Source organism: Anolis carolinensis, chromosome 3 (assembly GCF_035594765.1).
Source record: "Anolis carolinensis isolate JA03-04 chromosome 3, rAnoCar3.1.pri, whole genome shotgun sequence".
NCBI lineage: Eukaryota > Metazoa > Chordata > Lepidosauria > Squamata > Dactyloidae > Anolis > Anolis carolinensis.
Genome location: NC_085843.1, coordinates 257,217,515 through 257,233,501, shown reverse-complemented (window position 1 = coordinate 257,233,501; position 15,987 = coordinate 257,217,515). Strand labels below are relative to the sequence as shown.

Sequence of the window (15,987 nt, the reverse complement as noted above, 5' to 3'; positions counted from 1 at the left end):
AGGTTTGTTGTTAGTCTGTGTTGGGAGATGGAATGGGAAAAATTATGGGATGGGACATTATGGGGTTCTTGTTTTAGAGTCTATATGTGCTTTTTAAACCTTTAATTGATTGTGAAAATGTATTAACAAAATCATTTTAAAAACGTAGACAGTGGCATCCCCAGCCCAAACAAATCTTGTCAGGAAAATCCAATGCTAACTTTGACCAAGGATCATCATAAATCAGATTTGAAGACACTCGATATGTTGGGTTGAATAACATAACTAGAAAAAATGTTTTGCATTTCTGATGTTTAGAATCTACATGGAATTTAAAAGTATTTATTGAATGTTACAATGGAAAGTTGGCTTGGGAGAATAGAAAGATCTTGTCTGGCATGGAAAACATATTAGTGTAGATGACTTGAGAATCTCCTTGGGGAGATCTTTCCATTCTTTTGGTGCATTGATTAAAAATATCTTCTATTCAGTCACTACCTTGCTCATCTTTGATTACAGATATATGTAGATGAAATCTATCAGATATAATCCTTGTTTTACTCATCCTACTCTAACTATACATTTGTGGGACACATTTTACATTTATTTTGATCCTGATATATAAGAAAGTTCCGTGTTCTCAGGTACAACATTTATTTTAAAGCAATATATCATATTATGTTCAATTGTGCCCACAAGGTGTCACTGTTGATTTAATTCTACAATATTTAGCAACTGGAAAGTGCTTAGAAGACCAAAATCCTAGGTATATATTAAGGCAGTTCCATATGAAATCTTCTCCCTCCCAGTAAAAATATATGCATTGTCACACATTTTTCTAAAAAATCGCTGCTTTTTTGTGATGGTTCCTGAGAGACAAATTATGTGATGCATCAAGCAATAGAAATATATGGTGCAATGACATTTGGAATATTACATATGATTGTATTTAACAGGGAAGCTTATTAAAATTTTAAACTTTTGTTTTACAATCTGATTGTTAGAGATATTTGTTTTAAACTACCTTGGATCCCATGTTGAGAAAGACAGGGTATAATAAATTATCCAAAAAGAGGTGATACTAAACAGCTGTCCCCAAAATCTGATCTGTTTAAATTGAAAATGGTTCTTTTTCCCAACAACTGTCCAGTTACATCCTAGTAACTGGAAAAGAATGGTAGGATTGGGAGATGAGATTGATGGTAAGATTGAAAAAATTCTGCTATGCCTGAATTGGAAAAGGCCTGGATGCTTTGCAGCCTCTAGAACTCAGTTCCCAAAGGAATCCCAAATCCACGATTAATACCAAATTCCCCAAACCTTTCTCTATAAACCTGCTTGTTGTGATATATGCATTTATTTTATGTTCAAGCCACTGCAATACATCAGAAAGCGCTAGTCTGCATTAAGTCTGATTCAGGATATAGTTGGCAAGGAATTTCACTGCCAGCATGATTTCTTGGCATGTTTCCTTGATCTCAGATTCAGGGAGGAGAAACCCATATTTGCCCTTGTCACGAAGCTCAAAGGTGAAGGAGTATTTGATTCCTTGCTCATAAGCCCAGTCATCAGAACAACCAGAAGAAGGATCTGCAAAACATGGCACAGATTAAGTTGGTGCTACAGATAATATGCCAGGAAAAAAAGAGATTAAAATTCTATGGTTGTATAAATGAAGGGAAAACATCTGTTTATTTATAATTATGCTTTAGGTGAGGAGAATATAATTGAGCAGCGAAGAACAGGCTTTTCAGAAAGAGATATCAGAACATATTATTGGTATGTCCAGACAAGAAATAAAATCAGGTTGCAAATTATGTAAAAGACCCCTGGAACCACATACAGCTGCTTCAAGGTAAAGTAGATAGTGCTGGCATAGGTTGCCAAATAACTGATTGAGTCCCTTGCCAGAAGAAAGACAGGATGCTTATTAAACAAACAATATACAACAGGCTTATATATTATGTGAGGCATCTAGTCCATGATGCTTCCTTATTATTTTTGTGTAATATCTGAAATTCTTCCTTCCAACCATCTTGCTGTTGAAATAATATTGTACAGTACAGCCAAAACATTCCCCTTACTTACTTATTGTGTTGTAGAGGTGAGAATAGCTCAAAAGAAGACTCATCTGTTAGGACACAGATTGCTTGTATTGAGCTCCCAAAAGCAGCCTGTTCTGGGTGCCAAATTTAGCTGGAAGCCTGTTTGTATGGAGCCATACCCCTCTTTGGCAAGAAAGGACTACCTCTCTTTCCTTTGTGGAGAGACACAATGGAAGTCCATCTGTGCTTCTCTCAGCTGAGAAAGGAGTCTATCTGGCCAGAACTGCAGCCAAGTTTCAGTCACTTCTCTCTGCTGAGAAAGGAACCAGAGTCCTTTCTATGGGGAGAGAAATGTAGCTTAGTTTCAATTGTTTTTTTCTTCAGAGGAAGGAAACAGACCCCTGTCTCGGCAGACAGATCTGAACTTCTGTTACTTCTCTCTATAGACTAGCTACTAGCTGCTATTGTTTATCTCTTGTCATGACATTGAGGCAATGATGTCTACATGAACACATTTAAATACTTACAAATTGTAGACGCTGAAGCTCCATATTTATACTTTTTGCCATACAGGCTAGCTATAGCTTTAGCAGCTCCCTTTGCAAGTCCATTCTAGTTTAAAATAAAAGCAACAACAAACTTTTTGTTAAAGAGAGACCTGATTTTAAAGCTGAATATAACCACATAAATATTTTCTTCAGTTCTGTGTATTCAACCATTAGAATCTAACTGGCATTTGTTTACTTCATGTTCAAGATATTGCTGGCATTTATTCACTTTGTTAGGTTGTAGTGCCATTTTCCTCAAATATAGGCTCACAGAAATGCATGAAAAGCCATTTTCCCCATACAACCAACTGAAATATTGCCAAGCCAAGCAAATTTATTAATGGATGCCATGTGTCTCTGAGTTCATGGTGGACACAGAAAGTGATTTAAACAGGCCTTTGGTCTGATCCTGGAAGTTTCTATAACTTTCCTATAGTAATATAATTTTAAAGCATGTTACTAATCATATCTATCTTTATTTGGAAGAAAGTGCCACTGAGTTCAAAATGATATTCTTTCAACATGTAGGATTGTCTGACTAAAAATTGGAATGGGTTCCTGTACCTTAATTGCTGTTTAGAAGAGAAGACACTTCTCCAGGTTTCATTTTGTCAGCCATATTCAACTGTAGTAAGCCTCTGAATCAAAGCTTGTAAAAGGGTATTTTTTGGTCTGTTAGTTTTCTTTTAGACTACAGTTGTCAGAATTTCATACCTAGTGGCCATGCGTGCTGTGAGAGTTTGGTACTTGTAGTCCAAAATTAATGTTTAAATTCTTCTCTGACTACCAGTTGCTGCAACAAGAATGACAGAATGCTAATGTATTCTATTTATAATCTTATCATAGGAATGTTTTGTCAAAACAAAACACTGGACCAGATAGACCTTTGGTCTAACCCAGCACAGCCCTTCTTATGTTACAATATTATTTTGGATCTATGTGATTTGAAATATGATTTTTAAAAATAACAGTTATGATACACAAATAACAGAAAAAAATTGTAGAAACTGTCAGAAACCTACCAGTGTATTATAGTTAGGTACTTTGTCATAAGTATAGCCGTAGGGGAACAACACCATCTGAGAGTAGGAATGAATAGTCAAATAGGCCTTGATTGAAGACAGGTGGCTGTGGATGAATGTTGTAACTGCTTTAGTTTCTGGTTCAGACTCTGGTGATGATCCACAGTACACTTCTTCACATGGATTCTTGGAGGCATCAACAGCTGACAGTGAAAAGAATATTCATTTTCAATTAGTTGAGAAATGGAAAGCTCTCTTAACACTGTATTCACTCAACAAGAAGCAGAAGGAAATTTACCCTTATTCATAGTTCTCCCATACCTTCATGGGTTGTAGAAGTGGTCAATGGACAATGGACATTTTTTGTAGCAACATTTGTTTAGAAGAGATTTGTCATTGTCTTTATTTAAGTCCTAAAAATGTGACTTGTCCAAGGTTTCCCATTAGGCTTCCAAGGCCAAGTAATGAGAGGAAGGAAACTGCTTTCTTATATTATTTCCAAGAGATGTTCTCCTTGGTTCATGTACCACCACTAGATTTAACCCACAATATCCCCCCTCATTCTAATGGTAATATTGAACATGATCAGAAAACTTAAAGAAGTGAAAATATGCATATATGTGATATGCACATATGTGGTCATATACAACAGAGATGGATGGGCTGTGGTGGGTACAGCCACCTGAGACTTGGTTGATGAGTGTCAGAAAGCAAACCAAAATTATCACCCTGCTTCTGTTTTCATTTAGTTCTGGCTGTTCTTTGTGGTTTTTGGGATGGGGTCAGGAGGGCCTCCTTGTTATGCTCTTCCAGGAGGTCTCAAGGACTGGTTTCTCTCCACTGGGAAATATATTGTGCCCATTTGGATGGGCATGGAGAAATGGTGGAGGGTTCTTAGGGTACAGCCTCAGACGGTCTGCAAAAAGAGCTTCTGGATAAATAGCTGCCTGTGGGGCATGGTTACCTCATCACTGTAGTAACAAAATATGGGAGCTGACAAAACACTCTGAGTTTCCCTTGACTAAGAAAATCCAGTGGAATGCACAAGGACTTTAGGCAACTTGAAAGCAGATGCACACACATGACAACCACAAAGTTAGCTAGTAAATTGTTGTTGCCAATGAGTTAGGTGGAAGCTAATTAAATTTATCTAAAATAAGTTGGCCATGGCTTCAAAAAATATACTTACTGCCCCATAAAACATCAAAGTTTCTGTTGAGATCAACACCAACGCAGGCATTGCTGGACGCGTTGGAGCGATTCTTTCTCCAAAAGCGATCCTGCTTGACATAATAGAGGAATTTAAATCTGTACATGTGTAGCCAGGTTTATGTAAAGATAGGCAATATAACACATCATATGAGATTCCAGTGAAATTGTGCATATTACCTGAGTCCAACTCCATACATAACCATCAATGTTGACTAGAGGAACAATGTAGAAATTCATATTGTCCAGTATGTTCTTCATGCTGCTGTCCTTTCCATAGGTCCTGATGGCCTGAGGACACCGATTCAGAATTTTAAAATTAAATTAAGTTAGAGTGTTTTTCCTCAAGATTTGCACTTAGAAATAATTCACACTGTGCCAAATTTAGGTTAGTCTTAGTTATATTTGCATAGCATTGCTGTCTCTGTTTATTACATTATCCCAGATTTCACATAGAATCCATTCAATATTCTAGTCATTATGAACCAGTTTGCAAGTAAAGTTCCACAAAGGATCAGTTCTATACCTTGGTATTACTTAATTATACAAGATTGAGGTAAATTCACAGTTTAAATTTCTCATTCCACCAAGATGACAGCCATAATATTAGGCAGTGTGACGTTGCCACCTCAGGCAGAAGACATTGACCAATGTGCAGGAAGGTGCAAAAAGAGCCACCTTTCTGTTCCTCAAATTCTGCTGCTGGTGATCAGTCAACTAGCCTGCAAGTGGAAGTGAAAAATGTGTTCCTATCAGGGTTAGGATTTAGCTATCAGTTCATTTGGTTACTGTGGGTGGAATGAAGAACTGGAGAGGGTGCAATTTTCATAATTTCAGGTAATATACTATCTTGGACTAGTATCATCACATCATACTATCACTGTATGATTTAGAAGTAAATTGGGGGTTTATCTCAGGACTCTTCCAGACAAGCCTTCAATCCAAGACATGTCTCAGTTTACCAGAAGCAATCAAACTATTAAGTTTTAGTGGTGAAATCGGCAGCTTTAGGGTGGTTTCATGCCATCCCAATTTGACTCATAATGGCATGTAGCCACCCCCCTTGGAAAAACCTGGGGTTTGGGGTGGAGACTAGAACCTATGCAGAAGCGGGTTATTTTAACTAGTTTCCGCACAGGTTTTAGCTCTGTCTGGAAGTGCCCTCAGTTGTTACTGGAAATGCATGTACTAGGGATGGAAGAAATATTCAACAATATTTGGAAAAGCATGTTTTTCATGTGTTGAGAAACCCAGATGAGAATTCTAACATTTTAGTCTTTAACAATACAGGGGAAAGGAACATTAATCAACTAACCTCTTTCACAAACCATTGGCAAAAAGCTGGTGAAATCCACTCTCGTGCATGAATTCCACAATCCACAAAAATGGCCTTTTTTGCATCCCTTTGTTTCCCAATCTGTTGTTGAAACAGTTTCCAAGATGAGGAACAATTTTAGTAGCTACACAACTATATATAAAACTGCTGCTTTCTTAGTTCTCTTTTGAGAAATTGCATTTAAATCGCACTTGGCATTGCAATTGAAGGAATAATGTACATGCGTTGTAAGGAAGTAATTCTGCAAATATTTAACACAACTAGGGTTTTCAAATCACGGGGTCCCTGTCTTCTGGTCGTTTGGGTGAGGGATATAATCTCAGAGTGAGAACATTGCCTCAAAAACAGTTACACATTACATTGTGTATTCTTGCCACACTCCTATTCTTAAAAGCAATGTTTTCAAAGACATTAAAAACAATGCTGGCACATTTCTGTCCTGCAACCAAACTTCCAGAAAGGAGTTTTATACCTTAAGGAGGTAGATGGGGCGATTTTCAAAAGTGTTTCCAATTTTGATGCGGGAAACCAACTCAGGGTTCTTCCTTGCAATTCTTGTAATCCATGAATAAATCTGGATGAAATAACAATGAAAAATTATTTTTATATCAGAAAATCAAACATTTGCTACCCACAGATTATTTTTTATAATGACCGAAAGTCATAGCACAAGGATTTTAGATAAAGAGGCAAGTTTTCTTCTTCATTCTTACATTTGTAGTTTTCCTTCTTACATATCTATTTAGGGTAATCGATGGATCAAAGAAAGCAGACCAGTCACTGAGAAATAAGTATGACTATGTTTACAATGTCTTCTGATTAAAGTATTACTAATGGTGGCAATTATGACTCCCTTTCAAGAACACTGGAGGATTACAGTGTTCCTCCAACCTCATCACAGCTTATAAACAGTATTAGTTGGGCATATAACCACATTATCAAATAGTGCAGATCTCTATTCTATAATCTACAGTCCTTCTTTCCAGCCATTGCAGGAATTTCTATTAACATCAGAGAATAGTATTGGAGTCTTTAAAAAGTTACCTACCTATCCAGAACTTACCTATTCAGAGCCTACTATGTATACTGAAACTATGGTGATGGTGATTGGAGAAGTTTTATTCTGTCCAGATTATAGTATATTCTTTTTTATTTAGCTTTTTGTACCCAGGTGTGTACACAAGTACAAAACCACATCCCTGTTGCAGTTTTAATACTAACAAATTTAACTATTCTTCACCCTACTTGAAAATATTGGTTTCAGTAAGTATTCACAGGTTAAGATTTGTTCTTGTGGGTTTCGTACATAGAAATCAACTTTGTCTAGGCAGAAACATTGCTTTTATTGCAGAAAGTCATGTTTTCAGAAACATGAAATTTCAGAAACATAGAAAATTGATTTCTATGTAAAAAATAAAGGTTCTGAACAGAAAATGCATTTCTGTAGACAAAAATCCCATGACAATGGAAGTGTGTGTATGTGCTTTGCACAGAATGTCCATATATATACCGTACTTTTCTATTTAGGATTCTCCTTTTTATCTGAGGTTCAAATATCTACCCAAGGCACTCTGAGCCATGGAGTCCTTATGGATTTCCAGTCACAGCCTTGGATTTAGACGTACTCCCAAACATTGCATCTGCTCATTACAGACAAGAGGCATCTTTATTCAGGAACCTGAAGAGATGCAATTTCTAGAAATGTTAAGACCTAGGGACTCCTAACCATCAACACATGTATCTTACTAGGAGTAAGCTTCAGTCCACCCAAACTAGATGGACTGGCCCAAGTCCACCTCCTGCAGCATCATGACTAACTATAGTGATAAGATGAAATAGTGCTAAGTCTCATCAGTATAGTGATGTCACCTGGTCCAAAATTCTTACATCTTGCTCAGTAGCTTCATGCAGACATTAAACAGAATTGGAAAAGGACCATATAATTGTAAAGTTGGAAGAGACCCAAAGGCTACATAGTTTAACGTATTGCCATTTAGCTTCAGCTTAAAAACACTCAGAGAAAGAGACTCCACCACCTTCTGAGGCTGCATATTCCACTGTCAAAGAGTTATTGCCCTCAAGAGGTTCTTCCTAATATTCAGATGAATTTTCCTTATCTGCAACTTGGATTTATTGCTCCAAGAGCAACAAAAGACAAGTCTGCCCTCTCATCAAGGTGAATCCTTTCACATATTTATATGTGGTTATTATTGCTGCTCTTAACCAAACTAAACACACCCAGCTCCTAAGCTGCTCCTTATAGGGCTTGGCTTCAAGAGCTTTGATCATATTTCAAGTTTCTCTGGGCAAGTTCCAGATTGTCAGTAACTTTCATGAACTGTGGTGCCCAGAACTGGATACAGTATTCTAGGTGTGGTCAGAGCAAAGCAGAATAGATTGGTATTATCAGTTCCCTAACTCTAGACACTATATCCCTATTGATGCAGCTTAGAATCACATTGCCTTTTTTAGTTGGTGCATCATATTGCTGAGTTACGTTATGCGGTATCTAATAATAATAATAATAATAATAACAACAACAACAACAACAACAACAACTTTATTTTTATACCCCACTCCATCTCCCTGAAGGGACTTGGGGCGGCTTACATGGGGCCTGGCCCGATAAAACAAACAAATAACAGTAACAGAGCAATAAAACAATTATCCCATTAAAAAACATCGGCATCAGTAAAAAACAATCATTAAAATCCACAAGCAGCATACAGTGTTAAAAACAGGAGACTAATTCATAGATCCCAGGCAAAATGCAGAGTGTTCTGAAATGGGGAAAGGAAATTTCACAGTTGAATGGACAATAAAGTGCGGTATAATAATGGCAAGACAACAACAATGGGGCTATTATGGAATGGGCAGATAGATCAATCCAGCAACAATTAAACGTCAAAGGCCTTTTGGAAGAGCCAGGTTTTTAAGCTCCTTCGGAAGGAGAGGAGGGTAGGGGCCTGCCTGATCTCTCTAGGTAGCGAGTTCCAAAGCCGGGGGGCCACGACGGAGAAGGCCCTCTCTCTTGTCCCCACCAACCGTGACTGTGAGGGTGGTGGGAGCGAGAGAAGGGCCTTCCCCGGTATCTCACAGCTTAATAGCAGGGGACTAAACAAAAATTATTAAATGCTCCAGTCTGGAACTGATCCTGGAGGTAGAATGGATCAAGCAGAACACCATGCCTTCTATAGAGGCAGTTGAGTATATTATCATGATTAATTGTACTGAAAGTCACTGGAGAGAATCAGAAGGATCAACAAGGTAGCAATTTTTCACCTGGGATAGGTAATCATTCATTTCATAGCCACACCTGAGGTTGATACTTCCTAAGATATACATCTTATATTTAAATATAATTCAAAACATGGGAGCACAAGCTCTCTGAATCCTAGTAGTGGAACGTCTGGCTTTTGAAGAGTGCCATTTGGAGATGACAAATTGTTTTTACCTGAGGCCAGTTGTTATATTTTGTATAGCTGTGTTTGCATGTAGAGTTTCTTTTGTTGTCAAGTTGTTTATCAATATCTTCTTGCAGATTTTGAAATAAAATCCTATGTGAATCAGAGAAAGAATAATCAAGTTATACTTGCTGTAAGCAAATTCTAACTCATGTCTATATAGTGCACTTGTAAACTTGTACTTAACAACATAGTCTGCTTTAATTTAATATAGAATAAAATTTGCAGATCTTGTATTAGTGTTAAAATTATCCAGTAAATGTGATGTGCAAACCACATTGAATGATAAAATCTATTCCATTCGTTTCAGTGGTATTTTATCTGTATCTAAGTCAGAGAGTCATAGAAGACATATGCTTTATCTAGCATCAGTAGCAGTTTTTTTTAAAACAGAAGGCAAAATGAATAAGAATATATGGGTTGAATATTTTGCACATAAATTGATCTGCTAACTAGGTTAGAATAGAAAATGTACTTCATTCTCCATATCATCTGAAATGAGTTTCATAAGGACAGAGAAATAGACTTGTGCATAACTTTTATGCTAGTTTATCAGCCATAGTTGCAGCCTAAGAACCTTGGGATGGTAACAAGGATTCTCTGAATGATTTTGCCTTTTAAACCTGTTTAAGCGTGTAGCATTGACTAAGGGTGCATCTATATTGTAGAATTAATGTAATGTGACACCTCTTTAACTACCACAGGTCAATGCTATTGAATTTTGGGAATTGTAGTTTGGTGAGGCATCATCAGTCTTTGACAGAGAAGACTAAAGACCTTGCAAAATTACAGTTCCCATGATTCTGATATATTAAGCTATGGCAGTTAAAAGTTTCAGACTGCATTACTTCTACAGTGCAAATGTATCCTTAGAGCTAGGGAAAGCACAAATGGAATTACTGAAGCAGCCCATCCATTGACAGAACAATCCCAACCCTCTTTGATTTCAGAAGCTATGTAGGGTGAGGACTGCTTAGTATTTGGGCAGGATACCATTGGGTAATACCACAGAACTCCATATAGGGCTGGGAAAGAATCATGCCAGAAGTCCTAGAGAGTCCCTGTTGCCAGTTGGTGTTGACCATACAGATTAGATAGACCTGAGCTGCATACAGTAGCTCCCTATGCTTTTGGATCCCAGTCTGGATAATTACAAAAGGTAACTGCTGTAACTGGACGGACAATTGTGGAGGCTTTGAAACAAAAGGATATAAGGGATGGATCACTTGCAATGTTGGTGTGCTGCAATAGTTTTTACCTTCTCCTTAAAGGCTCCGCATATGTTCTTGACACCAACCTTCTCCATCCTGAAACCCTCCATATCTCCCAGTCAACATGGAAGTTGTTAGAGAAAGAATTAAGTATGACCTACTCATAGTGGATGTTATTGTCCTTCAAGAGAGCCTCCACATTTTCTGTCTGATCAGCACTGACAAGAAAATCCACTTCCATCTGGTTGACTATTTGTAATGCTGAGTCTGGATACCAAAAGTCAATTGGCTGAGAAAGAAATACAGGAACTTTTTATTGGTGTCAATCTGAGTACAGTTGGAAATTGACTTATTCTCAATACTTATCTTCTTATTGATCTGCTTCAGGTTTACAAAAGTACCCTGGGACCTGAATTTGTTGGAAACTTTGTACTAAGTTCAAAGCTTATCTACCCAAATTAAACTTTGCTGAGTTGAGGGGAATTTACTGTAGGTAACAAAATATACATTTGATATTTCAGTGTTATATTTAAATAGTTTTAAAATTTTGTGTGGATATGTGCCTTCAAGTTGCCTGTCAACTTTTAGGTGATTCCCTCTCCATGAATTTCATGGGGTTTTCTTAGGCAAGAAAGACTCGGAGTGGGGTTAACTACTTCTTTCTTCTGAAATACAACATACAGTTCCTGGCATCAACTGGTGGTCTCCCACACAAGCATATATCTAGATGTTATTCTTATTGAAATATTGTTAAATATTTGACAACATAGACAGTCCTTTAGAAATGAAGGCACTGAAAATGGTTAATGTACTGATTTAAGTATGCCTGAAAAGTGCATACATTTTTTTGCTTTGAAAAAAGAAAAAAAAACCGAATTCATCTTTGATGTTAGATGTTACTACTATCTGCTTCATGTATTGTGGTAATTCATTATGATATTACTTGAAATTTGCACCTTAAGAAAAAAAACATTCTACCATTTACTAATTATAAAAATGCCTGGAGGTTGTTTTTGAATAAGGTCTTCAATATTCAAGATACTTGGCCATCAGACCTTAAGGATAAGAAAACAGATATTTGCTCAAAACATCTTACCTGTATGACAGTTGCCAAATTCCTCATGAAGTTCACTTGCTTTTCATTCTGAGGTTTTACACGAAACACTTTGGCACTTTGGAAAAGAGAATGAAGGACTGAGTAGACATGGAAACAATTTCTCTACCTTGAATAATAAAGTTATTATTATTGTTTTAGTTTAAGTAAAAAGGCTTTACCTGTCGAATCGTCGAGCAGAACTGAGAACAAAAGTGATGATGATCAAGTCTACAATCAATAGTGACTTCATGTTTCTTTTGCTTTGCAGCAGTTGGTCCCTGTCATATTTATTCTTCTGCTTGGTAATCAGCTGACATGTATGGAGCATTCATTGGATGATAAGACGTTTCTGCTGTTATGCCTGTGTACATACAATTTGCATTCACAGAATCATAGAATCATAAAATCAAAGAATAGTAGAGTTGGAAGAGATCTCATGGGCCATCCAGTCCAACCCCCTGCCAAGAAGCAGGAAATCGTATCCAAAGCACCCCTGAATGCATTAGATAAAGTAAAATGAATGTGACATGTAATGGAAGGAAACCTCTTTCTGAATCAGAGTTGTAGAAGTGCCAGGTGGAAATATTAACATTTTCTTGAAAAACTCTAAAGGACTTCCAATGTAGACATTTGAGAGTTATTCCATTCCTAGAGGGCAGCACCATAGGACAACCCAACAGCAGTTTACAATAAGGGTCAATTCTAATTTCTTATATCTTACATTTCTATAGAGACTTAACACTTTCCCTATCTTGTAGTTTGTTTTTAGCAGCTGTTATCAACCAGTTAACATACTTTATAACTGACGTTTTCCCATGGCCGTTATTGATTCCTACTGAAGATACCCTATTTCATTTTTTACAACTGCATCCTGTAAAGATTCCATCATGTATGGCTTAGTAGATAATTATATCAGATTACACATTTGAAGCATGCACAAACATCCTGCCATCTTCTCAAGGCTACCCATGACAATTGTCCTATCAAAGCCCCATCCAATACCACCACTCTTTGTGAATAGTAGTGGAATGATAGTTTCAGCTGCATAACAGCTTCAGCTGAATAGTTTTTAGGTGCCTATTCCAGTGAATAAACATATTTGTGACTTAGGATCTTTTCACATGGCTCTTTTGAGCCATGCCGTTGCACCAGCAATTGCTGGTGAAAAAGAGAGCACTCAGGACACCTCGTGGCACCCTCTACACCCTCTGCACCCTCCTTCCTCCCCCCATCACATGGAGGGGATGGCAGAGGGTGCTGTGGCACCTTTTTCCTCCCCTCATCAGATGACAGAAAAGGTGGCAACTGGTGGCAATGTGCGTTGCCCCACCACCCTTTTTTGCCATCACATGGGGATTTGGGGAGGAAAGTACAGGTAGCTCCATCAGAGCTACCCAAACAACACTTTATTCCCCTCTACTTTGGGAGGAAGGTGGGTGGGGCCTGCTGTGAATCATGTGATGGCTCATGGCAGGCCCTGTCCAAGACACAAAATAAAGCATTTTTGTTCAGTGTGAAGAGGTCCTTGGTCACTGACACTCATCCTATTGCTAGGTAGGGGTAAAGTAGGAATTTACCTGAGTATAGCAAACTGTTACCATATTGCTTTAAAAAATCAACTATTAAGGACGTGGCCATTAAAATGCAATTTCCTTGCTTTTATAGACAGTGGTCAATATACTATTTTGTTCTGCGCTACAAAACTTTTCTGGTTAGGGTTGCCAGATCTCAGGATCTTCCCAAGCACTCATTTTTCATTTATCATCTCTAGTTAAGAAACAAGGGGGCAAATTCTTCAGTTTTGGTGGGCTCATCTCTGGGAAAATATCTAGTTCAGCTAGTATGGTAGGCTTTGAAAGAATTGTCAGTGTTCACTATTGGTTGTTGCAACTTGCAAAAGTGCTCCAGGCGTTTATGTATTTGCTTTGCTTCTTTCTCAGTTGTTGGAGTGCTCAACCTTCTCTCCATCCACCTTCTGGCTAGAAGGAATTAGACTAAATGTTCCTTATTCTAGCTCCCTTATAGTAGGTGGAAAAAACCAAGCTCATCATTTAACCTTGATCTGGGAACAGCCCCTTTTGTTAAGATTTTTGTTTTAATATCCAAAAAGAAAATATGTTCTTCCCCTCCATCTGTATGTGTGTGTATACAAATGATAAGCTGTGAGCACTGTGGGTGGTACTTTATGTATAAAAGCAATCCTTAGGTTACAAACAAGCTAGAGTCAATAGATTTGTTCTTAATTTGAATTTGTATGGAGCCCCTGGTGGTGGCAAAGTGCTGAGCTGCTGAACTTGCAGACCGAAAGGTCCCAGGTTCAAATCCCGGGAGCGGAATGAGCGCCCGCTGTTAGCCCCAGCTCCTGCCAAACTAGCAGTTCGAAAACATGCAAATGTGAGTAGATTGATAGGTACCGCTCCGGTGGGAAGGTAACGGCACTCCATGCAGTCATGCTGGCCACATGACCTTGGAGGTGTCTACGGACAATGCCGGCTCTTCGGCTTAGAAATGGAGATGAGCACCAACCCCCAGAGTCGGTCACGACTGGACTTAACGTCAGGGGAAAACCTTTACCTTTACCTTATGGAACAGGTACATTTTAAAGTGTAACTCCAGCCAAATTGGTGTGTGTGTGTGTGTGTGTGTGTGTGTGTGGATAGCATAGGGAAGGGTTAACATCCATGTAACATTTATTTTGAAGTCTGTGCTCCTGTTCAGAAGATTTCACTTCACTTTCTGTCTCTGTGACAATTCGATTTTATCACAATGTATCACATTTTGGCCCAGAAGCCTCAGGGCATGGGATGATCCTGGCAGTCCTATTTCTGGTTTCAAGGCAGAGAGGATGCAGTATGCTGATGACAGCACATTGCAGATTCCCAGTGGCTTTATATGTACCGTATAATCCCCAAAGAATACATTTCTAGACTTCATGCTAATACGTGAAATTACAGATAATAGTGAACCCTATTAAGGAGATGCCTAGCAAAAATCATCAGGGCAACTATGATGGCAAACAAGAGAGATTCTGTACCAAACTAGATAAGAAAACAAATTGAAATGGGCCTACATCATGAGTCTCAACCAAGAGCAGTCCTCATTGCCTAAGCTTTTTTTCCATGAGAGCAAATATTAGTGATCAAGTGATAATAATTATTATCTTAGATCTAAGCAAAAAGTTGTTAAAAATGTTGCAAACCACTGCAGACCACATCTCAACTTACCCAACGTCCCAATAAAACAGATAAGATTCAGTACAGCTCTGCTAGAACATGAAGATGTATGATCTTAGGACCTCATCACATTGAGGTCACTGATCCGGGCAGGGAATTTGCCATGGATTGTGGCAAAGCTGGCATGGAGAACCCATTATCCTGCGCCCCACATCTCCTGTATCACCCTACCTCATCCCACGGGGGGAAGCGTCACCACCTGGCTTCCTGCTGTTGTTCTCTATGCAACACGGGAATCCTCCCATGTAGGCGGCACTGCCTCTTATGATAGTTCACCCTCACTTCAAGCATGGAGCACCATTGGAAGTAGACTGACATTGTGTGATGGGATCTGGCAGACTGCATGTCTGAAATGAGGGAAAACTGTCATAGGACAGGCCCATCTGATGAGGTCTTTTGTCCATCTTGTGGAACTGGTGTTGATAATGTCAGAAGAATTTATCTCTCTTGAACTGTTCTATTTCCAGTGTCTGACAGCCTTCTTCAGGCATCAGACAAGGGCTTACCTCTTTCACTTAATCATCATGTGAAGATGGCCCCTTTTATGGAGATGAGCAGATGCCTTATGACTTTCTCTTTCTTTTTTAGTCCTCTTAGAAAATGGAGTTTGAACAATTTTTCAAGAAGGCGAGATAAGAACCAGAGGAACTGTGCTGTTTTAGAATCCTCATGCTAAATTCTGAATTGTACCAATTCTAGTCTGAAATACATGAGATCTAATTAGGAAGCTAACCCTTTCAGTTTTGATTGTTTCTGATTGTTTTATGTCTATTTAAGAATAATGTCAAAGACCCATTTTCCTTTAAACTGGTACACATATACCAGGATGTCATAGCAACTACAG

The 15,987-nt window shown here is 38.3% G+C and overlaps 1 protein-coding gene across 1 annotated transcript; it reads right to left on the bottom strand.

Annotated features, from left to right (window-relative positions):
- Positions 1 to 1,317: 1,317 nt before the first annotated feature.
- Positions 1,318 to 15,967, bottom strand: LOC100562415 (mast cell carboxypeptidase A). The gene is made up of 12 exons (XM_003218195.4): positions 15,650 to 15,967; positions 12,090 to 12,271; positions 11,911 to 11,986; positions 10,976 to 11,103; positions 9,594 to 9,696; positions 6,612 to 6,713; positions 6,119 to 6,220; positions 4,984 to 5,094; positions 4,784 to 4,874; positions 3,595 to 3,797; positions 2,552 to 2,636; positions 1,318 to 1,569 (listed from the first exon to the last, which is right to left on the bottom strand). The coding sequence occupies exons 2-12, from the start codon at positions 12,236 to 12,238 to the stop codon at positions 1,385 to 1,387; spliced, it is 1,335 nt and encodes a 444-aa protein (XP_003218243.4). The 5' UTR covers positions 12,239 to 12,271; positions 15,650 to 15,967; the 3' UTR covers positions 1,318 to 1,384.
- Positions 15,968 to 15,987: the final 20 nt, after the last annotated feature.

Excerpts from the sequence above, each read along its gene's own strand:
- LOC100562415 (XM_003218195.4), bottom strand. The coding sequence starts at position 12,238 with ATGCTCCATACATGTCAGCTGATTACCAAGCAGAAGAATAAATATGAC. Across the intron at positions 3,798-4,783 it reads CTTTGATGTTTTATGGGGCA|CTGTTGATGCCTCCAAGAAT; the intron begins GTAAGTATATTT and ends TTTCACTGTCAG. Across the intron at positions 1,570-2,551 it reads AGCTTCAGCGTCTACAATTT|ATCCTTCTTCTGGTTGTTCT; the intron begins GTAAGTATTTAA and ends CATGTTTTGCAG.